This window comes from Cynara cardunculus (assembly GCF_001531365.2).
Source record: "Cynara cardunculus var. scolymus isolate 2C chromosome LG 1, CcrdV1, whole genome shotgun sequence".
In the NCBI taxonomy this organism is placed as follows: Eukaryota; Viridiplantae; Streptophyta; class Magnoliopsida; order Asterales; family Asteraceae; genus Cynara; species Cynara cardunculus.
The window spans coordinates 9,335,401-9,361,895 of NC_037528.1; the positions used below are offsets into that span (position 1 = coordinate 9,335,401).

At 32.9% G+C, this 26,495-nt stretch overlaps 3 protein-coding genes and 1 non-coding gene across 4 annotated transcripts; all 4 read right to left on the reverse strand.

The window, feature by feature from the left end:
• Positions 1-3,357: 3,357 nt before the first annotated feature.
• On the reverse strand, positions 3,358-8,801 carry LOC112508704 (1-acyl-sn-glycerol-3-phosphate acyltransferase 3). Its single transcript, XM_025113445.1, has 11 exons — positions 8,724-8,801; positions 8,164-8,286; positions 7,256-7,295; positions 7,064-7,137; positions 6,698-6,757; positions 4,723-4,800; positions 4,451-4,609; positions 4,154-4,279; positions 3,925-4,017; positions 3,673-3,759; positions 3,358-3,582 (listed from the first exon to the last, which is right to left on the reverse strand). The coding sequence occupies exons 1-11, from the start codon at positions 8,799-8,801 to the stop codon at positions 3,358-3,360; spliced, it is 1,143 nt and encodes a 380-aa protein (XP_024969213.1).
• A 710-nt stretch (positions 8,802-9,511) lies between these two features.
• LOC112519308 (origin of replication complex subunit 1A-like) lies at positions 9,512-15,788 on the reverse strand. Its single transcript, XM_025127364.1, has 16 exons — positions 15,013-15,788; positions 14,777-14,912; positions 14,507-14,659; positions 14,266-14,406; positions 14,033-14,184; positions 13,725-13,824; positions 13,255-13,377; positions 13,012-13,173; positions 12,872-12,929; positions 12,606-12,784; positions 12,359-12,464; positions 11,938-12,008; positions 10,395-10,490; positions 10,243-10,319; positions 9,879-9,962; positions 9,512-9,738 (listed from the first exon to the last, which is right to left on the reverse strand). Exons 1-16 carry the CDS (start codon positions 15,786-15,788, stop codon positions 9,675-9,677), a joined length of 2,478 nt encoding a protein of 825 aa, XP_024983132.1. The 3' UTR covers positions 9,512-9,674.
• On the reverse strand, positions 14,522-14,599 carry LOC112503499. The gene has a single exon (XR_003067996.1). It is a non-coding gene; the product is annotated as a small nucleolar RNA snoR28 (small nucleolar RNA).
• A 2,601-nt stretch (positions 15,789-18,389) lies between the features above and the next one.
• On the reverse strand, positions 18,390-22,566 carry LOC112519319 (aldehyde dehydrogenase family 3 member F1-like). Its single transcript, XM_025127374.1, has 10 exons — positions 22,318-22,566; positions 21,658-21,726; positions 21,478-21,574; positions 20,923-21,129; positions 19,748-19,872; positions 19,553-19,657; positions 19,310-19,482; positions 19,127-19,217; positions 18,862-19,011; positions 18,390-18,718 (listed from the first exon to the last, which is right to left on the reverse strand). The coding sequence occupies exons 1-10, from the start codon at positions 22,516-22,518 to the stop codon at positions 18,476-18,478; spliced, it is 1,461 nt and encodes a 486-aa protein (XP_024983142.1). The 5' UTR covers positions 22,519-22,566; the 3' UTR covers positions 18,390-18,475.
• Positions 22,567-26,495: the final 3,929 nt, after the last annotated feature.

Consider the following 26,495-nt stretch of genomic DNA (forward strand, 5'->3'; position numbering starts at 1 on the left):
GTTCAAACAAGAATGCTATCTAAATAAGAGGATGAATCACACAACCAATCATTTATTTAAATCATGTTTTAAATAAAACTTTTCTTAAAAATCGCCCAAAAAGGCATATGTCACATTGGTTGCATATGAATTATATATGAAAATTTATTTATTGATATAAGGGTTATTTAATGCATTCAATTAATGTATTTATTTAAAAAAAAATTACAATTTTCGTGATTTATGCATGATTAATTTTTTATTTGTTTATTTTTATGACATTTAAAATAAGTGTGTTTTAGTTTTTTATTTAAAATATTTGTTTATTGTTGAAATAATTTATCTAAGATCTTTTACAATTTTCGTTAAAAATCATATATGACATCCACATTTAATCGACGTTTTTTCCAAAAATAAATCGCTAATTTTCGTCAACATATCACATGTGCTATTGATCATAGAAGTGGAAAAGATTTGTAAGTTATCTACAATATTACATGTGATATTTGTAAATTACGAATTACGTTTTAAATCACATGTGATCTTATACATATCAAATGTGTTATGCTATACATCACATGTGATTTTGTTTTCACTGTATTTTTTTTCCAATTTTATTTTAAATCACTATTTTGACGATTTAAATCACATGTGATTCAAAAAAAGTCAATTGATTGTAAATCATGTATGATTTTTACGGAAATTATAGTTTTTCTAAATAACATCTTAAATAAAAATTAAATCAATAATTTTTCAAAACTAATGAAATTATTGAAACTGTTATTAAAAACCCTACTTTACACCCCATACAAAAATATTGAGATGAATCCCCAAACCAAACTCTGTAGTGTTTTTAATTTCTTTTTTATTTTATCAAAATCATAACATTAAAAATATAATAAGATTTAAAATTGATATTGCAAAACAAACAAGTTATAAATTGCTTAAAATAAGCAACAAGTCACAATCTTTAAATTTGATTGTATCAAAACATACCATATAAAGTTAAATGAATGAAGTGGGTTTTATCATGTGATTGATAATAACTATCACAACATCAAGATAATTTAGAATTTTATTATTCAATTAAATTATCGAACTTAATTTAAAACATCATGATAACTATAATTTGTTAATCGGTCCATTAAATTACTTGAATTGGTAAATTTATGTTGACATGTCGTTATATATATATATATATATATATATATATATATGTGTGTGTGTGTGTGTGTGGGGAGGGGGGTGGAGACGGACTAAATTAGAGGTGCATAAATAGGTTTAAATTAAGACTAGTTTCATTAAATTATGATGCAAAATATATCCATTATTATCATATTAAACCCAAATCGATGTTCGAGCTCCGTTATATCTTGAATCTTAAACCGGGTCCATATGCTTGGTTTTGAATTATTAGTTTTTTTTATGAATTTTAAGATATTATTAAACATAAGATATAAATAATTTTAATTAAGAATCATATCGTATTCATTTATTACGTTTAGTTACAATATTAAATGGGCTAATGTCTTGCCCTCCTATTGTTATAATAAGATATGAAAATCTCACATCTTAAATTATCATATCTTATTTATATCACATCTTTTATTTAATTTATATTTATGATATGTTTGATGATGTGTATTATTGGATATAAATGATTTGTATCTTGATTGGTGAGGAGTATGGTTGGTATTTAGGAAAAATACAAACTTGAAGGAGGAGACAGGCCCAAGCACCCATTACCTGTTTAAATACGATAAGTTAATTAACTATAATTATGATTTTATATATAGGGAACTAAAATTGAACAAAAAAATTTATTTATATATATATAGGTGAGTTATTATACAACCCTTTATATTTGTACAACCAATACAATTCAATCTTAACCGTTCATTTAATTTAATTAATATGTTATTTCATAAAAGTTTTGATTGTCTTCTAATATAAAGTATTGATTATAATTAATGAACTTTAATCATTTTTCATAAATATTTAAATCATAATAAATGAACGTTTATCATTTCTATAAATATCTCAATTGATTGGGTTGCATTGGTTGTACAAATGGACATGGTTGTATTTGAAATATACCCTATATATATAGGAAATGGTTCAAACAAGAAGACAAGAACGCGATTTTACTATAGACAATCACATGTGATACTATTATTTCATCACATAAGATACGCATCTGATACTAAATCAGAGATGCCGACGATTTTCGATGCGATCTTCGTTGCGGGCCAAGTCTCCCTTACACTACTAAGGGGTTGTTTGGCAATTGCTGAATGGTTTGGTGCAGAATGATTAAGTGGTCAGAATGATTAAGAGGCTATCATAATATAGTGCAAAATGAAATATAATTGTTTGGTAATTATGTACAATGAAATTAGGGCTCTTAATGGTTAAAGGAGATCCATGATACAAAAATCATTCAGAGGGTTTTAGAACCATTAAGAGACAGATTTTTTTTGCCAAACAAGATTCACCGCTTAACGATTCAGAGGTTGCCTCTTAATGGAACTATTAAGAGGTAAACAAACAACCCCTAAGCCCCCTCACATTTATTATCACATATGAAGGGTGATGTTGATATGATACTATAATCCATCAAGACCATCAGATATGATGCTAAATCATAGACGCAAACAATCTTTGGTGCGGCCTATGTCATAGAACACGTCGTCCGCACATCACAGGGTCCCTTCACGCATATTATCACATGTGATAAGAATGTTTTCACATTTTCGTAAAATGGAGGTGGGTTGTACATTGCCAATAATGCAACACATTCGACTATCGGTTGCCACTTCGACCATATATTTGTCTACGAAAGCATCCTATAAATTCCAAGATTCCAAGGATACTAAAGTAAATAAAAATGTTTTACGGCAATCAACATATTTTTAATTAACAATTAATTTACATAATAGTTTATTTTAGACAAAAAGTTGATTACCGACAACCTCAACTAATCTCACAGACAACCTGCCTCTAAGGACACTAATACAAAAGGAGCATTTTTTTGTGTTTACTCAACAGCTGGGGAGAGTGGGGTGCTAGGATCGAATCTAAAACCTGTATAACTTATCTCTCTCATTCTCCAATATCTTTAAGCAGCAAAGTTTCTATCTATTTACATGAATGGGTTTAAATATGATCTAATTAAAACGAATTGAATAGGATAATAAGCCATATACAAACTGCGTTGGCCACATAGCCTCTTAATTTAAGAACGAATAAATGAACATATAATATACAAACTGCAGTTGGTCACATTGCCTGCTAATTTTAAGGCTTGATCACTAAAATCACGACGCCAAGCGAAATACCCGAAAATAGAGGAATCTCAAGACTATCTATCTGCTCAGATCATGGAAGAAGCTTGTGCTTCAAAATGTCTTGGCTATTAATTGCTGACGCCTCTTGGGGAGGGTTCGATTTTTCTGATTGAGAAAATAGGATGAGAACGTGCATAGAGATCACAACCACCAACAATACCACCGCGCAAAATGCTATTGTTCCCCAAGAAAATGAACACCATTTGAAGAATTCAACACCCCCATATATTAGAACACATGACCAAACTATAACAACCTGTTCATATAGAAACAAAAAGGGTGATTAAATTAGAGACCACATAGAACCATCAAAATCGTCACCCAGATTTTAATTAAAGACTCTTACGAATAATGACTTTTTTGGTCTACCAATGCCATGACATTCCATGTCCTCGAATGAGTTTTTGAAATGATGTAGCTCCAATGAAGCATCCTGAAAATCCATCGCAGTTTGTTCACTGATTAGTACCATGGTATTTTTGAACTGATATCGATCCATCACACGCATCTCTGGCAAAATGCGTTCTTTTGCCTGCCAGTTGGAGTTTCCAAACTAGCAAAATGGCATTTTACGATATTGTTAAAGATGCTCTAATACCTTTTCGATAAATATGTCTCTACACCATTGTCTGATGGCATCATCAGTTTCTGGCAAATCACAGATCAAGTGTCTCTTGATCTGCACGTGTACCTAAAAGAAACAGTGTTCAGACTTCTTTAGAAAAGGAAGCAAGGATGTCGATGTGTTGGTATTTTACAAAGACAAGTAGGATGTCTGTGAACTGTTAATGAGACGAGTAAATGTTCAAGAAACAGTTGGTTTTTACCCTGGAAGATCTTCCTCCGAACATTCTCAATACTGTTGGCAATGGCTCGTCTTTTGGAATGGCCACCGTACAATTGTAGATTGCTGGAACAAATGAGCGCAGGTGATTTACTGCAGCAACAAAACCCTGAACCATATAAAATGGCTTTATTTCTATATATGCTAGATAATTTTGGATGCAACTGCATAGGAAATCCTAGCACTTTACTATTATGTAGTTCTTGAGATCATAATCATGTGCCATTTCTCCACTATTTCCACATTGTGGAGGGAGTAAGAAAAGAAAGAAATCTTAAACCTTTGTTCGAGGAATCAAAACATTCTTAGGGACAGGTAACTTTGTTGCAACAGCATACTCCTGAGCGGCAAGAAGCTTTGCCTGTGTGAAGCGTGTCCCTTCTACAAAAACAGCCAACCAGAAAGGCATTGGGAAATCTCTAAGGTTTTCAAAACCTGCCTGCAGTTGATCCCCCCCCCCCCCCCAACAAAAAAAAAAAGACAGAAAAAAAAAAGTTTTCATGAGCGTAGGTTAATTCCATTTTGATCTATGAAAGGTTATTGAAATCTCACCTTCAATGTATTCTTGTCTTTGGACCAGTTTCTTTCCAGGAAGATGTATTCCGTAAACCACATGGACCAGCCAATAACCTGCATACATATACTCTTTTATTTCATGTGAAGAAATACTCAGGTTCCTTCTTAGATCTAGATGTAATATTAACCAACTGAAGAACCAAAATATAGAGTCTAGAGCAGATGCATCACAGATTACACAATCACTGCCACCCTGCCCAACTGGACTTGCTCAAATCATTGGAGCTTGCTCCTGACAACCTAGTGTTAGTGATCCCAAAAGCCAATCATTAGATGATTGTATTTTGAAATTAACGAGCTATGGTTAATTAAAAGGCATAGTCTATGTGTCATTGTTATACTCTATGTTGTGTGATGAACATGTTAATAACCTTGGAATATGATTCTTAAAAAGTCCTTATTAGTCAAGTACTATTTTAGATTTAGACTAAGGTTGAAGTATTACAGTTGAAAATAGAATATGTAGGAACTCATATAGTTCATATGGAGTTCACATATAGGTACAAGTTAGTGAACTTGTGTGTTTGACAAACCTATCATGAGAACACTAGAGGATGTTATATGAGTGTCATAAGTGTTTCTCATATAATCGTAGTAGAATAATGTCCTTTGACTTGATGATCTTGAAATCTACTATGGTTAAGTCATACACTTTGATGCTAAATCTAATCACATCGTAACTGAGTGACATAATAGTTGTTGGGTGTACGACAATACCACAGGGTGAAACTTGCATGATTACATGATCAAATTGTCCATCCAGTGTGACTGAAGTGAAGTCTTTGGTCCCCTCGAAAGAATGATACCAAGGAAACCCATACATGCTCATATCACATAGTCAATATAGTTTCTCAAGAAAAAAAGGATGCTTACAACTTGTAATCCCCCAAAGTTTATGGCCCAATCGCCACTGTGGGATAGATAAAAGAAAAATGGAGGGGACTTGCAATACTAGCAAGTGTGCTAAAGAGGATAAGGTGGTGTAAGCTCAGACTATGTTTAAGTCGGAGGCGTTCTGGTGTTGGGACATCAGAAAGGTAATGGGTGCAGGAGCATCCGTGAATATGCCATAGCAGTTTTATTGCATCTTTGAGAAGATGAATCACATGCAAAAAACAAAACCGAATAAGAAAATAAATAAATAATTGAAGTATTTACTTACTTATTTATCTAATTTATAACTTAATTGAATTAAATTATTAATTGAATAAGGATAAAAGTTGATGGCTGAAATGTGCATATGATGCAAACTCATGTATAAAAAAGGAAGTCATATTTACATGATTTTGTGAACCCTAAAACGTGAAAAAAATGTTATGTTCCTTTCTTTTGAAAACCCAACAGTCCTTCAAGAAACCATGTCTAGCAACACAAAGAATAAGGCTCTCCTCTCTTTACATAGGACGTGAATAGGATTTGGCTGGTTCGTGTGGATACCATAGAGACAACATGCTAGTGTTCATTGTACGATTCAACATCTTCCTTAAAGTTTCGGCATTTAAGAAGATATAATTTTGAAACATCTTATCTATCCCGTTTTGTATGGATTACTAGACAGGTGGCAAGTTTTATTATTCCAATGTGCATGAGACCTGGTACCCCAACACCTAGAGGTCCTTAGTTCTAATCCTATATTTGTGAGTTCCCCAACAGGACACCAATTCACTAGTGGTGTGTCAATGTGTAGGCTGCAAAAGTTCTCACCCCTGGGTTACTGACCTTTGGGGTGAGGTTTTCCAAGTCTTCTCGTTTGCATATGTTGCTTCTTGATGACACAACATTCTGAGAGATGCAGCACGGCTGGTTATATAGCCATCCTAATGCAGTTACAACATCAAACCAGCAATGTGCATATTTTTTACTTTTATTTAGCACACTTTTTCACGGCCAAGTGATAACACATCCTACTCTGCTGTGAGTTACTGAGTAATGTAAAATGGACTTTACTTACCGGGAGGAACTTCAACGATTTTTTTATCAAAGCAAGAGCGCTACCAAGACAACCTGAACGCTGCCAACAAGACATAAAATTAATGAAAGGGGTGCATAAAGTATTATAGAGAGCAAATGCCTTACAACATAGAAAAGATTTTCCTCTAATTAAAGCAGTTTTCAAAGTCAAAACGCATACAAAATTTGATGTTTGTGAGAACTGAGAAGCAAATCAAATCACCATGTTGTACCCTGTCTGGTGTCTCATATCCCACCCATCACACAGACCAAGTCCAATTCTCTGCCAATCTAATGAGCCAAGAAGTCCATATCCGACCCACTAAAAGGGGTCCAGACTTGATGTCATGTACATATACACAATTACCTGAGCCAAGACCCACCCGATAAGCCAGTCAATGTCGCTTTTATGGTTGCAGACAAGGAGTGCATGTTCTTTACCTGAAGATAATAGAAATAAGCTGACATGTAAAATATGCTCAAGGTTGTATACAAATGTAGTACTGCAACTACATGAACTATCGAAATAATACCACAAGTGGCTAAGTCGAGCTCTCACCCATTAATTCAAGTGTTTCAGAATCTATATACAAATCAACCTGAAAAAAGATACAACCCGTCACCACCACAAGAAGCATTTTAAGCCAACATTGTGGAACATGTCATGAAGCTATGTTTATTGATGATACACCTTGTATGTAGACAAGCAAAAACGTTTGTCAATAATCATAAACAATTATGATGAATTCTATTGACGGGCGACAGTTGACAGTTTGGGTTTAACGAGACTGACCAACAAAAAAAATCAGAAAATCGAATAATGCTATGCACTTGGAAACTAAAAATATGAAGTTCATCCTGAAAAAGTGAAGTTGGCTAGCTTCTCAAATTGACATCACAATGTGAAGTAGGATCAGGCAAATCATGCCTGGTAGACTATGGCAAGCCTCTCAAGCCAGCACCTACTTCAAAGATGAGTCTCCATATGATCCTATAAACCAAGAAAGAAATAAAGCTCGCGCTTCAATGTGAGTGCTTGACATTTTGTAAGAATCTAGTAAGGGTGCTGCACTAAGATAAATTCTAGCAGGACAAGCATATGCAAAGCATGATGGCCAAGCACAATGAGATGAATTGGCTCAGCCAAAGAAAAAGTTCATCTTTGTGATCAAATACAGGTTGTGATGATGGTGTAAATGAACGTAAGTAAGATACTTTAAGAGGAAACCATATAAAGGTTAACACATATATAACTTGAGAGCCAAACCAATAACACAAGTGTTATTAAGAGTCAATAACTGTGCATCCACTTAAAATATGAGAAAATAGATCAATCCAAATTCATTTTATACATTTACCATGATAAATTTCTATCTGGAAGAAGGTTTCCATCATATAACCAGGAGAGTGACAACACAACTATGAGAAACATAAAAGTATGCAATAATAACATTGAACTTCAAACACCTTAATGTGTGCCCACCAGTCGAAAAGCCATATGACCTCCAACCACAACAGTTCTGCAAGATGGGCATTGACCTTCCTGTACATATTGTTTGAGAAAGGACGAACGAGGATGAAAAGGAATGCCTGAAGAGTAGTCACAAATTAGTTAACAAGATTGAAGTTGCTCTGGCTATTAGCATCAAGAAAAGCATGATTTAAAATCAGTGTTCAAGTCTTCAATATATATTTTCCTTTAATAAATAATATCATAAACCACTCTAAACTTCACTAATCCAAGGTAAAGCAAAGAATCGTGTGAGAAGGAGACTTAAAGGTGAGAAGAGTAAGGAGGGTTATATACTTTTTAATTGCATATGGATATAATAAAATTAACACCAATAATCTTATATACTTTTAGTATGTATAATGTATAATGTAGATACAAATTTCTTAAATCCTGGATCTCCACACCATCAGATAATTCTAAATATTTGATGATTCATTATTAAACTGTTGGAAAAACAAGGATTGCGTTCAGGAAACGAGAAACATGAGTGGATGAATGAAATAAAGCGGAATACCTGAAGAAAATTGATGAGGAGTCCAGATAGAAGGAAGAGTAGGCCTATTGGCAAAATCACAACCGCTGCGACGGCCATTGCTTTTGACAGGCGTAGAATCAGAGGAGACACAGGGAGGACGAGAATGGAAAAAGGTTTGAAATGAAGGAGAGATATTGGAGAAGAAACAGAATGACGAGTGGATGATCGTCCCACTTTCTCGTAGTCTGCTCATCACCCAGAACCCGCATGCCAAAGCAGATGTTAAAAAAAATGTATTTTTTCATGAAACAAAAAATAAAATAACAAATATAGTAAATTTGTTTCTTTATCTTAATCTTAATGAAACGAATATCATTTTTGGTAACTGTGAGTTTCTAAGCCAGCCGAGACCACCACAAATGGGGCTTTGACAATGTTCGGATTTGAATCCGAACAAGATGAGACCACCACTATATCCCCAAAGCCTTAAATGGTGCGCCACAAACCGAGTGGCTAAAAGGAATATTCGATGAACATCAAATTGCTCCAAACCAGATCATTTTGTTACATAATAAGAGTAATAAACTTTTACGAGCTTGGTGTTTTTATGGTTAGCCTGAGTGTGCAGACCAGCTTACACGGACCTCGACTAATCCCAGGGCTATGGAGAACAGTCCAAAAAATCATCAATAGCTCCGGAGAGCTTGGTGTTTATGGCTTCCTGCTCATAAGAATTGATCAAATGATTCAAGAAAAGAAAATTATGGTATAAAGTGCAAATAAATGCTTGTATAATTTAGTCCATAAGAATTAATCAAATGATTCTGGTACAAACAACATAAAGGTAAACTGATCAGTAGCCTTGTCCTTGACATTTGTGGTCAAAACTTGAACAATAAAAATCAATGAGAATGTTTATAGGTATTATGAATAATTTGAAGATACAATTAAACTCGTAAATGAGATCGACACCACATCTAGCCTTCGATATCAGATATACTTGGTCAACCAAGGTAGCTCCTCGCTGTCTTTCAGTGCAAAACTCACATCATCGCTGCCATGAAACCAAAAACACACAGAATGGTATCAGTATTTAACTTGCCTATTCTGTTATTAAAATTAACCGAACTTGCTGTGAATTTAACTATCTAGGAAACTATCTTTTAAACAAAAAGTAGGATCGAAGAAACCAACCTAGGAAAATTGAGCTGCAATTTCTGCAACCTATGACTTGCTCCTGATTCACTCAAAACGATTCTTGATTCACCAAGCTTACAGCTGCAAAGAAAAATATACAAGTGTAGACCGGTTAAGTAAGGCAATTGATTACTTCATAACGCAAAACAGATGGTAAAAGAATGAAGCTTTTTTTCTGTTTGACTTGTATTCTAACTAATTGCTTATTAGAAAGCAGCTGCAGGGTTCTGCTCGAAAGACTCGTTAATGAAGGGAATATATCAAATTTTCAATTTTTTTATAAGGTCATAACAGTTTGAAGGTACTGGTTGCTATTGTAGAAACCAGCTTCATTGCAAGTAAAAAGGGAAATGTGGGTTACCCAATTCTCAATAGTGTGTCCCATCCAGGAAATGTTATTCCATTGCTTGTACAGAGACATGAAACGGTTTGGGCCAACTGCAGCCATAAACAAATATTAGAGTTCATCTGCAGAGCATGCATGAATCAGCAAAAGGGTTGAAAAAAGCTGACCTTTTCAAAGGTGGTCTCACTCATTCCTGTTTTATAGAGCTCATGTACCATCGCCGCTAAGAAGACCTTACTCAGTTTAGAACAACTCCTCATTACCTGAAAAGTGCAGAATCTACATTTAACTAGATGACTTGGTGATTCATAGTGATATTGAATGTAACAGCCTAATTTCAGTATTTTTTAAAAATGGCAAGAATTATAAAATAAATAGCTTACAGCTAGCAGACATGTAAGTAGCTTACAAAGTAAGTTTCACCTCACTATAAATAACGAGTAACTTGAGCCTTTTACCCATCGTCCAAAGTTATAAAACACTCCACTAAAAGTAGATGAGACTAGTAAGAAGCTAAGTGATGCAGCTATAAGATACAAAGTCGAGATACAAGTCCTAGGCAGGATGTGAAAGGACAGGAAATAACATAGGAGGTTAAGCTTAAACCAAATGAATCTGTTACAACTTACAGAACATGATACATGTCTACATATGTTCTTAGATGACAACATGCTATCCATTTACATGTTTTGAAATGATTTAACATGTATATCAGATGAGTTATGTTATGCACACAAAAAAATACTCTTAGTATATGTGTCAGTTCAGTTCAGAAAGGGATAATGGCCCAAGCTCATACATTCAGAATGTATGGTTTGATGAACGTATGTTGGCATCTTTGATGCCATATGTTCAGAAAATGATGATGATAGTTATTTAGCATGAAAACCAAGAACTCAATGTGCGTAAACCTAACTAGTAGTGTGTACCCCAAGATAAGAAAATGTGGAAAGCAGCAAAGACAAAGAGATGTAGTTATTTGTTCCAGGTCTAGCCACGGATTATGTTATATTTAGCTTGAACTACATCTCATTCCAACTTTTTCGGTAAGCATTCAGTATTCAAAAAACAAAACAAAACCTCGGTGTCCCATGTCTAGTTGATTTTTGTAATTTATAAGTATTATATGACAAAGAAAATGTTAAACATCATGTGATGGCAATACGGTCATTTTAACATTTTTGTCAAGACAGCTTATCAAACATTATATACACAGCTTGTCCAATCCTGTCTTAGTTTAGTCATACCAAACACAAGACAGACAATTAATTCAGTCCAATCCGCATACCAAGCGCGCCTGTAGTGCGTCTGGTACATGGGACTAGGTGGGACAGTTTTCTGATTATTTGTCCCACCAAATACAATTCAATTATAAAATAAACTATTTCTTCTTCTACTTGCAATATATATAGTATTATATATATATATATATATATATATAAGAAATTAAGCATATATGTTTTTGAACAACATTTTAGGAACAATCCTGTCATCTTAACATTTTGTCCCATCATGTACTAGTCTACCAAACACTATACCGCTAATCATGTCTAGTCTAGTGGAAATCCATCATGTGTTGCCATGTACTACACGCAGCCTGAATGAACTCGAGTGTTCTTTAGAGATAAGACATAGATAGATAGGGGAGAAAGATGAAGATAGAAGCCGAAGGTTCCAAATTTTACACTAGCAGAAATTCTTCACACTGACCTGGATATGTGGAGCCTGGAACATCTCCTGTATGGCTGCTTCAACTTCAGCCATGCCAACCAGGGATTTTCCTGCAAATGTCAACCATACATGAATGAAGAAATCACACTTCATAAACTAGATGTATATTATGCAAAATAATGGTAAATATGATGCAGCATTAACATCAAATCCGCCATATAGACATCTTTTTTGAAAAAGAAATATGCAAATCTACCAAACAGGCAGTACATGCTACATCTAAATACATCAACAGATTGCTGTAGAAGAAAGGGCACCTCAAAGCAATCCTAATTTACCTAAGATATTAAAAAATTCTCGACCGATTTGAGTTTATATCTAATCCAGCGGGAAAACACATAAGCACGAGAAAAAATGGAAAACGCAAGGACAATTTATGGAAGTAAAAGAAACTCCTTACCCGTTTTCGGAAGTGAAATTGATTTCTTAACTCGATAGTCTGCAAGTTCTGCTGCACGACGACATATCTCAAGGGCACGGCGTGCATCTCCTGAAACTGCTGCAACCTACATAGGCAAAATAGACTGAATAAGATTAACAATGTTGCATGGTAGAGAACCAGCTCAAAAGACTGTTAAATTTTATTGCTTAATGCATTAGTAGCCACTTTCTAAATTCAGTTGATGGCAATTAGCATAAAGACAAACCTTTCTTGAAGCAAACTCTATAGCTTGTTTCTCAAATGCATCAATCCCTTTAAGACGGCACGCAATGATTTCTTGCAGCTGCAAGTAGTTATATGGAGCAAAGCAAAGCCTTTGTATACCCATTCGACTAGAAATTCTGGGAAGCAACTTCTCGGGAAGATCCATGGTATTTGCTATTCCTGTAATGATGGAAACAGATCAATTAAAACATATGAAATAGCTGAATTTACCTCGAGAAATAAGGATTTCTGGAGATAGACTCCCACCTATCACAATTAGTTTGGAATGTTGCTTAGTAGGCCAATCAAGAATGTTGTACAAGACCTATGAGAAACAGGCATTGCAAAATATATTAGAATGCACATGAATCTAAGTAGGAGATATATGATTCTGGGTCGTTGTTTACCGATTGATTTCTAGTTACTAGAAGATCAAGCTCATCAATGAGAAGAATACAAGGACGATCATCATCTTTGCTACTTTTAGTCCCATTTGAAAACCTGTCATTCAGTAAGTTGAGAGCTTTTTTCCAACTAACCCTGTGTCCTGTTAAAGCTTCATAAATTACCTGAAAACAGCCATGAATCTAGTTTAGGCCATGAGTACAAGTAGAAGACACTCAAAATAACTCAATTATTGTTATCAGTACTCTGTATATGTTCTCTGCTGCAGCCAGTTTCAGACCATTTATCTCCACAAAGGAGTATGGTTTAGTAATTCCAGCCTCAACTTCAGACCGAAGGCTACGCATCACTGAAAGCACACTCATTGTCTGTATATGAAAGCATATTAGAAATCCGGGTGTCTTAGTTAATAATTCTGCCAGGTTATGTAAAAAAAGAGCTTCTTAAGCAGCTTCAAATAATGCACATATTTCTCTTATTTAACAGGGGGTATTTAGTTCAGTCAAGTCTAGTTACAAGCACAAAGATGTATAGCATGAACACATGGGTTTTAGCTTGTTCTATTTGCTATTTTGATTCAAGCATTTAAAACAAGCTCAAACTTATTTTGCTTTACACAATGCTTAACAAGAGTGCGAAACAAGGATTATAACAATATATGTTACGTTTAACCACATCAAATCCCCTTCATACTTTTCCAACCATTAAAATCTACCTTGCCGGTTCCTGGAACACCATGGATGTAAAGACAACGTCCTAGACATTGATTATCACATATAGCACCTTTGATAAATGCAGTTATTTCTTCCATCTCTCTGCAAATAAGAAAATATCAATAGATAAATTTTTTTGCGGAAAATGAGACTATATCACAATGAAAGAAAAACTCACACAGAAACAAAAGAATTTTGCTATGCAAACCCCAGAACAAAATTGAAAATGTGAAAGAAATTACATAATTAGACTAAACAGAAAATAAATTTCTAACTTTGGTTTCCTGTGAACAACTCAAATATAACATACTTGTTCCTACATGGCAGAGATTTGGGTAAAGTTGCCAACAGAAGTGTTGCTTTTGCCTTTTCAAGTTCAGTCGGCTTGTGAGATCTCACATGCTCCGGGATTCTCTTTGTCCCGATTTTCTGGAGTCCAAACGTATGGCCCTTTCTTGAGTTCTGCATAAAAAAGAAGTTGTAATTTGTGTCCAATCTCAAAGAAGAACATGCTTAGAAGAGCGAATAAATAAGTATCCTTACTGCAGCCACTTCATGACCCGGGGTTGAACCACGTATTGATTTATATGCATCCTCCTTTTCATATTCCAAGTCTTCATCTGTCTCAGAGTCAGAATCCTCATTACAACTCCAATCTTCATCATGGTCGGCTTCTTCATCATCCTAACACATGGGAAAGTGGTCAAGTGGTATGATGTCTCTTTTCCAATCCATTATATAGCACAGGCATCCCCAATATTTCTTAATTTTTTAAAGTACTCACCTCTTTATTATTATCGACGTCAGCAATTCGCTTGAAGCTGTGCCATTTCACGTCATATTCATATTCACATAGAAACACATCATCACCTTCATTTTCAGCCTTGGCATATTCATTTGGAGTCTTGACAAAGCAATGTCTAAGGACAGTTTCCATCTAGAAGACATGATTGAAAGAACAAGAATAAGCAATGAAACATATATGCAACTTAAGACTGCATGTAAAAATAAAAAGTTATCAACCTACAACAGTGTCACTTAGAACATGAATTACCTCATTATCAGCAAAGTCATTGGTTCTATATAGCTCCCTTTTTAGATTATGTGGCTGTCTACCGGCAGATGTTTCCTCGGGAATTATATACCATTGACCCCGAAACCAGAAGCTACCATCAACCTCTTTCCATAAACTAAGTCACTCAAAGAATCACAACATCCATCATCAGATTAAAATTAACAGCAACAACAATTATAAAATTTGCTCTAATTTTCTCAGATAAGTAATCATACCTTTCAATCCTGGCTGCCCACAAATCGCTTGAAAGTAGTTTTTCTTTTGCAGTTCTACGCCTTTTTTTCCCTGTTGGCGCCTCTGGTAATTCTACTTTCTTCCCCAATTTCTTGGCTTCACAATACCCACAAATCCAATCCTCTTCAGGAACTTTTCTTAATGGCGGTTTTAAGCATTTCAAATGAAATCCACCTAAACAATCATCGCACTCAATCATTACATTTCTGCCAGTCCTGAAACAAACCCTACACTCCTCAACTTCAGGTTCATCATCATCTGAGCTCGCATCCTCTCTCCTCTTCACATAAACATCATCTCCCACCGCAAACTCTCCCCCATCATAAGACACCTTCTTATAATACACTCTCCTTTTGGGTTTTGTAGAATCTCTCTTCTTCCCTTCCTCTTTCTTATTTCTCAAAACTTTAACCTTTACTCTATCACCCACATTTTCAGTTCTGCTCTTCCTTTTCTTCGTTTCCGTCCGATCAGGAGAGACAGGGGAAAATGCATCATCATGCTTGATCGGATCGCTTGCGTCCAATTTCTTCTTCAACCTATCTACATTCTTCGCGTATTTGATTCTTTGATTAATTGAACCTCTTGGTGTGGTCACAGGTAAATCCTTTTGACGTGACGGAGGCGGTGAAGAACTGAGGCGGGAGGAGCGCCGAGGTGATACTAGGGTTTGTGGGGTCTGAGGACTCGGAGTTTTTGGAGTGGATTTGAGTGATTTTTGTGGGGTTTGCCTGAGCTTCTTCGGTGTTTCCGCCATGGAGATGTTGCAGCGTAAGGGAACGGCGGTAATCGAATGAGAGAGAGGAGGGGGAAGGAAAGAGAGAGACTGAGAGGGAATTAGGGGAGAGAAATGGCGGGAATTTAAATTCGTACGTTGTGAACCAATCCAGTAAGTTCAATTCCATTTACAAAATTTTATTTTCATTCTTTTTTTAAGGAAAACATATTCAAAATGCTACGAATTCCATAAATAAAGAAATTTAACACCTTACCAATTATATGGTATTTTGATGAAATCCAATATGACTATCGTCAACCACCTTCGACCACCGTTGATCTGAATCATCACCGACCGTTGCCATCTGAACCATGTCGACCATCGGTGACTATCATCAATCTGAACCATTGTCAGGCACCGCTTGATCTGAACCACCGCCGACCACTACCTATTTGAACTATGGGTGTTCAAAAACTCGATCAACCCAAACCAACACGAAATAACTCAACTCGAAGCAACTCAATGTCTAATTAGTTGTAAAATTGTCAAACCATATGTATTTGGTTGATATTAGCTTACTATTATTTGAACCCAAACCCGATATCCTTTTATTTCTTGGGTTTAATATGATTGTTGAATTTATATTAATATGTGCATTAAACAATTACACATATTGGTGATTAACTATTTTTTTAAGTATATTATTATTCAACTCGTAATTTTATTTTTCCATTTGCATGAATCTTCAACTTTCTCTTTTGATGTTGTTATGAAACTTTCGAGTGTTCTCCATGTAGTATAAAAAAGTTCAATTAACTTGTAATGATGTCATCTGGTTGTTTAAGTATGTTACTCTTGTGATCTTGTTACGTCATAACCAGACAAGCTCAACTTGCACCAACCCAACCTACACGAGTTGGTTATGCTTTAAAGGTTGAGTTTTTACAAACTACACGAGTAGGATTAAGCCCAGACCCTTCTAACTAGCCAACCCTGTTTAACAAGACAAAAACGGGTTTCATATTTATGGCAACATTTAAATGGGACAATTACACCTTTTCTTTGTCCCGTTCAAATAAGTGTAGAACATTAAGGGGCCGTTTATCAAACACTTACCCGGTAAGTGCTTACCGGTAAAATTTAATACTATTATTTACTTATCGAGTAAGATTTTAATCCATCAAAACGACATTGTATGCAACAATTCACCCGGTAAGCGCTTACAGTGGTATGAGTCGTCGCCCTCACTTACTGGATAAGACTCACGGTCCTTGTCTCACTCTTACCAGGTAAGATTCTTAATTCTTACCATATTCATTCGGTGAGGTAATGTGACTTGGTAAACGCTTACCCGGATATGTGACTTTAGATTTGAATGTAACCCTTCTTTTGGGTTGTTTATTTACCTCTTAATATTTTAGTAAATGGATGTTTGGGATTGCTTATTTGAAACAAATTATGTTTTTTTTTATAAAATCACTTATCAACCTATTATAAGTCAAGAGGTTTTAACTTATTCAAAAACTTTTTATTACCGGTTTGACACCGGTATAAGTTGTTTATTCAAACACTAAAAGAATGCTTATTACCGGTGCCACACCAGAATAAGTCAATAAGTTGTTTTTATAAGCAATTCCAAACACCCCTAAGAGACAACATCTGAATCGTTAAGAGATGAATCTTGTGTGGCAAAAAAAAAATGTCTCTTAATGGTTCTAAAACCCTCTGAATGATTTTGTATCTTGGGCCTCCCTTAACCATTAAGCGCTATAATTTTATTATAAACAATTATATTTTATTTTGCACTATATCATGAAAGTCTTTTAATCATTCTGTACTAAATCATTCAACAACTTTCAAACAACATTTTTGTATATTTAAGTTTTCCTTGTCTATTATATATAAATCTTTAGAGATGCTCTTATGTAATTTTTCCAAAAGACTAAGGGGTTGTTTACTTAAATGTTTACCCGGTAAGTGCTTACATTAGAAGCCAACACTATAATTTCATTTTGCTGGGTAAGATTGTAGTACATCAAAACGTAATCCATGCAACAATTTGTCTAGTAAGCGATTATCCGGGTAAGAGTCGTCACCCTCACTTACCGGGTAAGACTCTTCATCCTTATCATCGTTCTTACGGGTAAGATTATTGGCTCTTGCCATGTTCATCCTGTGAAGAAAATTACCCGCTTAGTACTTACCGGGTAAGCATTCAATAAACGTCCATCTGAAATCTTCTATAAATGAGCAAATCTCACCAAATTAACGAAAACCAGTTGTAATTCCATTTTTATTTTAAGAAACCAACTGTCGACATTCACTCCTTATATTTATAAAAAAAAAAAAAAAAAACTCTCAAGACTTCTCAATTTTTGTTATAAAAATATGATATTCGATACATATATCATTAATTTTACATGTCTCATTGACGTAATATGACATTGGTTGTTAAGTTTAACCAATTATGTTAATTGCCGTATTAATTGAGTTGGTTTTATACCTACTTTTATCAATTATGTAACAACTAACACGATATAATATATGGACCCAAATATTAACCTTATTAATGCTAGCATATGATGTTGTATTGAACAAATATTATATAGCAATTGATATGATATTCAACACTATTAATTCCAATAATTATACACATAAAACAAAATTAACAGTATTTAAACAATTATTCAAATATGAAACCGATAGTTTTGGATATTTAACAATTATCAAGCCTTGCTCTTCAGACCTAATTTTATAAGAACAAGCGTTAAATAATTATAACGTAGACCAGATTTCAGGAGTTGTAATTTCTTATCGTTCCAGGGAGGATATCTAAACCCGAAATCAATAAGATATCCCCTCACTAACACCGCCTTCTGATGACTGAAGTCTTCAAACGAATATTTTCCATGGTACCTTCCAAACCCACTTCCGCCAACTCCTCCGAATGGCATTGTGTCAATTGCATACTGTATTGTTTTCATATCAAATTAGATGAAAAGAACTTATTAATGTTTTGTCGTAAAACGGACAATGTATATCACATAACAATCGTATAATGTGCATGCATGCACTATAACTAACAATTGCTGGAAATAATATGAAGAATTACTTGAATGATGGCATCATTGAATGTAATGCTTCCCGATGATGTTTCACACATCATCCTTTTCTGGAGTTTTTCGTTATTTGTGAAGCCATAAATAGCAAGTGGTTTTGGCCTTGACCTTATAAACTGGATACTATCTTCAATCGCCTCTAACTGCATCCAAAAGTTATTTTACTATTCATACTTAATGCATTAAGATGGTAGTTTATGTATTGTCAATTATACATTCAATGAATATTGATAGAGAGGGGTGGGGGGGGTTTCTTACAGTAATAATCGGAAGCAAGGGGCCAAAAATTTCTTCTGTCATGATTGTGGCATCAAGTGGAGGATCAAGCAATATTGTTGGTTCGATGAATCTATAACCAACTCCAATTTCATCAATTCCCATGTTGACTATTTTGCCCTCTCGGGAATAGGATAATCAATAGAGATTAAAGCGTACACTTACAGGTTTTCTTCATTCAACGAACCACCGTAAACGATCGAATTTTTCACATTGGGTTCGTTCAAAAGGTCCTTCAACCTTGAAAAGTGTTTCTTATTTACTATCTTAGCAATGTTGTTGGATCCCATCGGATTGTCTCCGAAAGATTTCTTGATATGTTTTTTCAAGAACTCCACCTTTAAAATATTCAAATTTATATCAGAAACAAACAGATCATTGTTATCACAACATGATTTATTTTCTTACCAAAGTTGGTGCAAATTTCTTTTGCGTGAGAATATAATCGATTCCAATACAGACTTGTCCAGCACAAGCTCCGAATTTACCCCAAATAATTCGTTTAATTGCAATCTAAGAAAGTAAAATAAATAAATTTCGTATAATACATATTAAAATATAAAAAAAATGAAATATTAATAAAATTAGAAGATGAAAAATTACCTTTTGGTCCCAGGAACTAGACATGCAATCAACCACAGCAGGGCATTTTCCGCCCAGCTCCAAAGTCACGGGAGTTAGATTTTTTGCAGCTGCTGCCATAACAATTTGGCCCACTCTTGGTCCCCCTATCATAAACCATCCTCATACGTTATGCCATCTTATTTATATATTGCAGGGTTTGCTTCCGGTGGAGAAGGAAAAATCTTTATGCTTGCATCAATTCTAATTGAATGTCAACACTAATGAAGTGTATCCGGATCAATTCTCTTCTAAAACGCAATTTATGAGTGGACATGAAATTAAAAGTGATCAAGGGTTCACATATCTTCTTACGTTTTTCATCATGGCTTTATTTCTCACACAATTCTTTGCCGTATTTCGGGGTTGAGTTAGAAGGAAGCGTAATAAGAGATATCCATCATTAAGAAAAAAAATTGGAGAATCATGAAAAACGAATGAAAATATATATTAAAATGGATGTCATGTTAAAGATAATAAATTGATATTTTTTAGTGTAACTTATTTTACTTCAATTGTTTTTGTATTTAGCTGGTTTATGATTAAAAACTAAGGGGAAGTACTTGTATTTTTAAGGAAGGTGGTTATAAGCATCTTTTTAACCACATCCGTTGAATCGTCTCAGTCTGACAATTTTGATGGGTTTTCCAGTTCTTTCTTTTTACATAGTTCTTTCTTGGTCTCATCACCCACCCACCCAAACACACAAATATATATATATATAGAGAGAGAGAAAGAAAGAGGATGAAGGAGAATCAAACGAGAATGCTAACTATCTAAACGGCCAAATCGCATGAAAAATCACTTGTGATTTTATATTAACGGTTAAAAAAAAGGTGTGCCAGCGACTTTGGTTGCGTCTTTAGGTCGCGGGGCAAAGTCACATGAATCACATGTGATTTTGTACGTGATGTTAGTGTAAAATCACACGTGATTCGACCATTTTCTTATTCCCTTAAAAATAGATATTCTTCTCGTTTGAACCCGACACACACACACACACACACACACACATATATATATATATATATATATATGTGTGTGTGTGTGTAAGTACATATATACATATACTAATTTAGATATGGATATACTTATATGATTGTTGATCCTAAAGAACGATAAGAGTTATATACATATAAGGTTGAACAAATATGCACCTGTGTATAAAATTTTGTCAAATTTAAGTCGAAGAAGTTTTTCCCCGACGGATGATCCACCTTCCACAACCTTAATGGCGGAGTTATCAAGGTAATAATAGATGGTTTCAGCAAGAACTGAGGAACATGTTGGAGCTATCTCTGATGGCTTTAGGAGTACTGCATTTCCAGCTGCTATAGCCCCGATAATCGGTTCCAATGATAATCCTATTGTAATATATTTTCAACAAACGAGGATAAAAATAACAAATTAAAAATGAAATGATAGAATTTTCTGTTTTACAAAGTCTAAAATTTTAGTAATATGGTAAAAGAAAACAACTTATTTTCATAATTTTTTATTATCACAGTACTGTAATTTTTTAATTTTTTTCTTATTACAAAAATGTATTTAAATTATTATTATTTTTTCTTATTACAAAAAATGTATTTTTGAAAACGTACAAATGCTAATGGGGGATGAAAAATTAATCAGGTCTAAAGAAATTAATTAATGTTAACGAATTAAAATTTTACAGGGTTAGTTATGGAAAAATAGTAAAATTTGGGGGGTACCAAATGGGAAGTTCCAAGAGGATATGATGAGAACAACACCAAGCGGCTCAGGAACCAACTTCCCTCTGCTAGGGAATGCAGCTAGTGGCACTTTAACCTGTCAATATTGAATTTACCATTTTACCCTCTAAACATATCACACAGAAAATTTCTTCAAAAAAAAAATTGACAGAAATTTACCCTTTTGCTGCCCATCCATTTATTTAAATTTCCAAGTGCATAATTTGCAGACTTGGCCACTGTTCCAATCTACACAATTTCAAATCCAAAACAATATTATTAAAATAACACACACACACATATATATATATATATATATATATAAATAAAATTATATATATATATATAATTATATATATATATATAATTGATAATTTCAACTTCGAAAAACACAATCATTTGGGTTGTTGTGTACTAATTAATCATCATAGGATGTAATGGAAAATCTCCTATAATTTATGCGGGTTCAAATCTAGGCATTATCAAAACACTGGAGGTTCATCCGCGATGACTCCAAGACATTCCTGGTAGTTTGGGGAATCAGTCGGTAAGCATAAGCTGACTCGAAAACCCACGGTTGTCCAAAAAAAACTTCAAAAAGGATGTTTACACTTAAACTTGACACAAATAACCTGAGGTAGAACAGAAAAACTGATATGAATCTCAACATAAACACTTTTTCATGATTAAAGTTACATATATTTAATCCTAACAATGTTTTAACCTTCTATATTCTATCAACAACCATGTTATCAGACGTATGATATCGATAATTCATCAAAGAAGACACGTTAATGAATAAAACCCACAATAATTCTTAAAAAAACGTGACATGATTACCTCATCTCTATATGCTTCAACATGATGTTTCCCCAAATCTTGTTTGAGAGCCTTGAAGATGTCACTTTCTCTCTCTTTGAGGAGAGAGATTATCCCATGAAGTTGTGACCTTCTCCATGATGCTTCTCTTGTCTTCCCACTATTGAAAGTATCTCTCAACTCCTTCAAATCTCCTTCAAAATCACCCACAACTTCTCCCATTGTGTGTGTGTGTGTTCTCCTCCAAAATTTCACAAGAAAAATGGTGTGTTTTTGTTGTTGATAGGCCAAAACTCTCTAGTGTTGGTAAAGGTGTATGCTAAATTGCTAGTACATAGTGTGTTTATATTGGTCCATCTCTCATTTGGTTCATAAATGTACTCACCCACCAAATTCAAGTGCTTTGAGATGGAATCTCCCTTTCCAACCAAACTTGTAGTAAATGGTGTATGTAATTACATATATTACAGGTTGTATCTATATTCCAGTCTAAAGTAATACGCTGTCTCAATAACTTCGAATTCAATTTACTATAGAATAATGGTCTGTATCATGGTGAAAACATGAAAGTTATCAATAATTATGGTTTTTGCTCTGTAACAAAAATTATTTATTTTGTTATTTTACTCGTATTCTCGTGATATTTAGGTGTGGTCTCTAGCCAAATAGTAATGGGTTTTTTTCAACATTTATTTGTCAACATTAATGATTTCATAACAATAGATATGACTGATTGATGTATTTCATAAAAAAAAATCGACCATTTAGTAAAAAGTAACCAAAATGGAACATACAGCAAATGGTACCAAGCAAAATAAAATTGTGTCCCTATAAAAATGATCAGTCCCCACTAATTGATTACCATATATACCAATTGTTTGATACTTGGATGTAAAGAAAATTGATATAAATGCATATAATGTTGACGTTTCCTTGTGGCAGAGGTTAAATTTTAGAAAATCAGCCAAATATTGCTAGTTGGGCTATTGGCAATAGTTATGCTATATTTAGAATCATATTAAACAAGAGTATATCATAAATTAGTTATAGACAAAGTTATGAATACCATATATATATATAAGTTAACTGAAAGTTATGTAATAAAATTGTATATAAACAAATTGGTTGTATTTTTATAAAACTTTGATCCCTGAGTTTGTAAAAAGTGTTGGTAATGTTATTTTAAAAATGGGTAATTATTATAAGTCAAGTATGCTTACAAGATTTGTTATGTATAATGCTGAGTTAGAGTTTATTGAAAACATATCGAGAAAGACATATATATATATATATATATATATATATATATATATATAAATAATGATAAGAAAAAGAGTTAAGATGAAAAATGTAAAAAATTATCATATCCTTAAATGCATAATAGGACGAGATCCACTAGATCAATCCCCATATTAAGAGTCTAGATTCATTTTCATACTTCTTATTTTAACTCTCATTCTCACATGAGTATTTATATAATGTTAGGCTCTTGATTTTAATTTTAATTTTGGTTAATGATTTATGTGTTGATCTTATCCTTTTTTAAATGAATCAGTATCAGTGGTAGGGGTCCAACTTGTACTTGGATAAAGATATTCGATATAAACCTTTAAACTTGGATCTAAGTATAGAGAGAGATAAATGATCAAATGTAAATCACTTTTTTTTTGTGCAAATCTTACATACCAATCTCATCCATTCATTTTCTTGATCAATGGTTGTGATTAAAATATGTTATATTAGAGGTAAAAAATAAAATAAAAGGTTTAATATTTAATCAAGAAAGGATAAAATTGACAAACCATTGTTCGTCTCGTTTTTGGAAATTGATTTCATCAATAAAAACAATTTGGAAATTGTATCTCATTTTTTCGTTACTAAAATTTGTTTCATTGTTCGTCTGTATAATGAAATTTGAGCCAGATATAGGTCAGTCAATAGAACGTTTTCAAAAAATCTGAATAACATGTTTTCATTAATGAGATTCGGTTCAACATTGAAATTGGTTTCATGGACTCCACAATTCCAAAAACTGAACGACATTGTTTCAACAGTAAAAATTGCTGAAATGTTTTTTAACAAAATGAAATCGGTTTCAGGGTTTATAGTCAGAATGAAATTGATTTTATTAATGAAACCAAATATGGTTCAGTCAATGAAATATTTCAAGACCTGAATACTATTATTCATTAATGAAAGTAGTTTCATGGTTCATAACCAAAATTATATAATGTGGTTTCATTAATGACATTTGTTTTACGAATGAAAGCAAAACAATATATGAAACCGTTTCACTGTTTCTTGAATGAATTCATGAGACTCCTTGTCACCTTGAATGAAAGATAGACCATTTGACATGGTGTTGTGAACCATAAATGAAACTATCCATTTATAGTTATTGAAACATGTTTAGATTGTTATTATTTGTAATCAAACTAATTTCAGGAGTATAGTTTTACAATTCATATTTTAGGAGTATAATTTAATAAAAAAATATAAACTATTAATGGGAATAATTATATACTAAAGTAAATTGATTTACAACTTCCATAAAAACAATTACTATATTTAATTTTTCATATTTAAAAACAATTAAAACATTATCAACATTAACCATTACAAAGTAAAATGACATTCATACTTTTATTCATTAAAAAATAAAGAATAAAACATAGAATTTTCCTATTGGTTGAAATTGGTTTATATAGTTTGCATGAAATAGGCGGTTTGCAATATAGCCCATATATATATATATATATATATATATATACACACACACACACACACACATAGAGAGAGAGAGGGGCTGGTTATTATACAACATTTGACATTTGTGCAACCAATACAACCCAATCTCAACCGTTCATTTCATTTGATTAATATGTGATTTCATAAAAGTTTTGATTGTTTACTAATATAAAACATTGATCATAATTAATGAACCATATTCATCTTTCATAAATATTCAAATCATAATAAATGAACTCTTATCATTTCTATAAATATCTCAATTTATTGGGTTGCATTGGTTGTACAAATACGACATGTTGTATTTGAAACAAACTCTCTCTCTCTCTCTCTCTCTCTCTATATATATATATATATATATATTAGAATGATATTCGTGCAATACATCAAGACATATTACAATTTTATATAATTTTGAAAAAAACGATAATGTTTTTATTTTTGAATAAAATATAAATTTTAAAATATCATAATTAAAAAAAAATTATACATGGATACTAGTATTAAATTAAGTATTTAAAAGTTCTTGTTTTATGTAATTTCTTTAATTCATAATTTTTATTATAATTTAATTTAAAGTAATTTAATTTAGGTTTAATAATATAAGTTTTTATAAAGATAATAATTAAATATTCTGTTAGAACTCAATGATTATTCTAATTATATTTTAGATTTTTTATATTTAACATGAGATGTTTATCATGTATTTGATTATGTTTATTTGCAGTTAGTTACACGAATTCAAACAACAAGCTTTAGTAATACGCATCAATAAACATTACTTCATGTATAAAAAATGGATTTTAAGAGTTTTATCAAATGCATTATAATATAGTATAGACTAGAAGGGTACTCACGCAATGCAGCGAGATAAATCTCAATTTTAATGTTTAGTTTTTATTCTTTGTCTCTATCGGTATAATACAATTTTATGTGGTTTGAGAAAACGGTAATATTTTTATTTTTGAATTAAATATCAATTTAAAGATAACATAAAAATTTGTAAAAAAATAAATCGATAATAGTATCAAATTAACTATTTAATAGTTCTCTTTTTTTGTGTAACTTCTTTAATTTAATTTTTTATTATAATTTAATTTAGATTTAATAACAAAGTAATTTAATGATTTAATAAAAATTTGTAAAAAAATAAATCGATAATAGTATCAAAGTAACTCTTAAAAACCATTTTTATGCATAATGTATTGTTTACTGATGCATATTACTTAAAATTCAAGATTACAAGTGATTTTGCATAAGTACAACTTATTAAGGCTTCATTTCTATATTCGTGTAACTAACTGAAGATAAACATAATCAAATACAAGATAAGCATCTATTTTAAATATAGAAAATCTAAAATATAATTAAGATAATCATTGAGTTTCTAACATAATGTTTAATTATTATTTTTAATAAAAACTATATTATTAAACAAAAAATAAATTAAT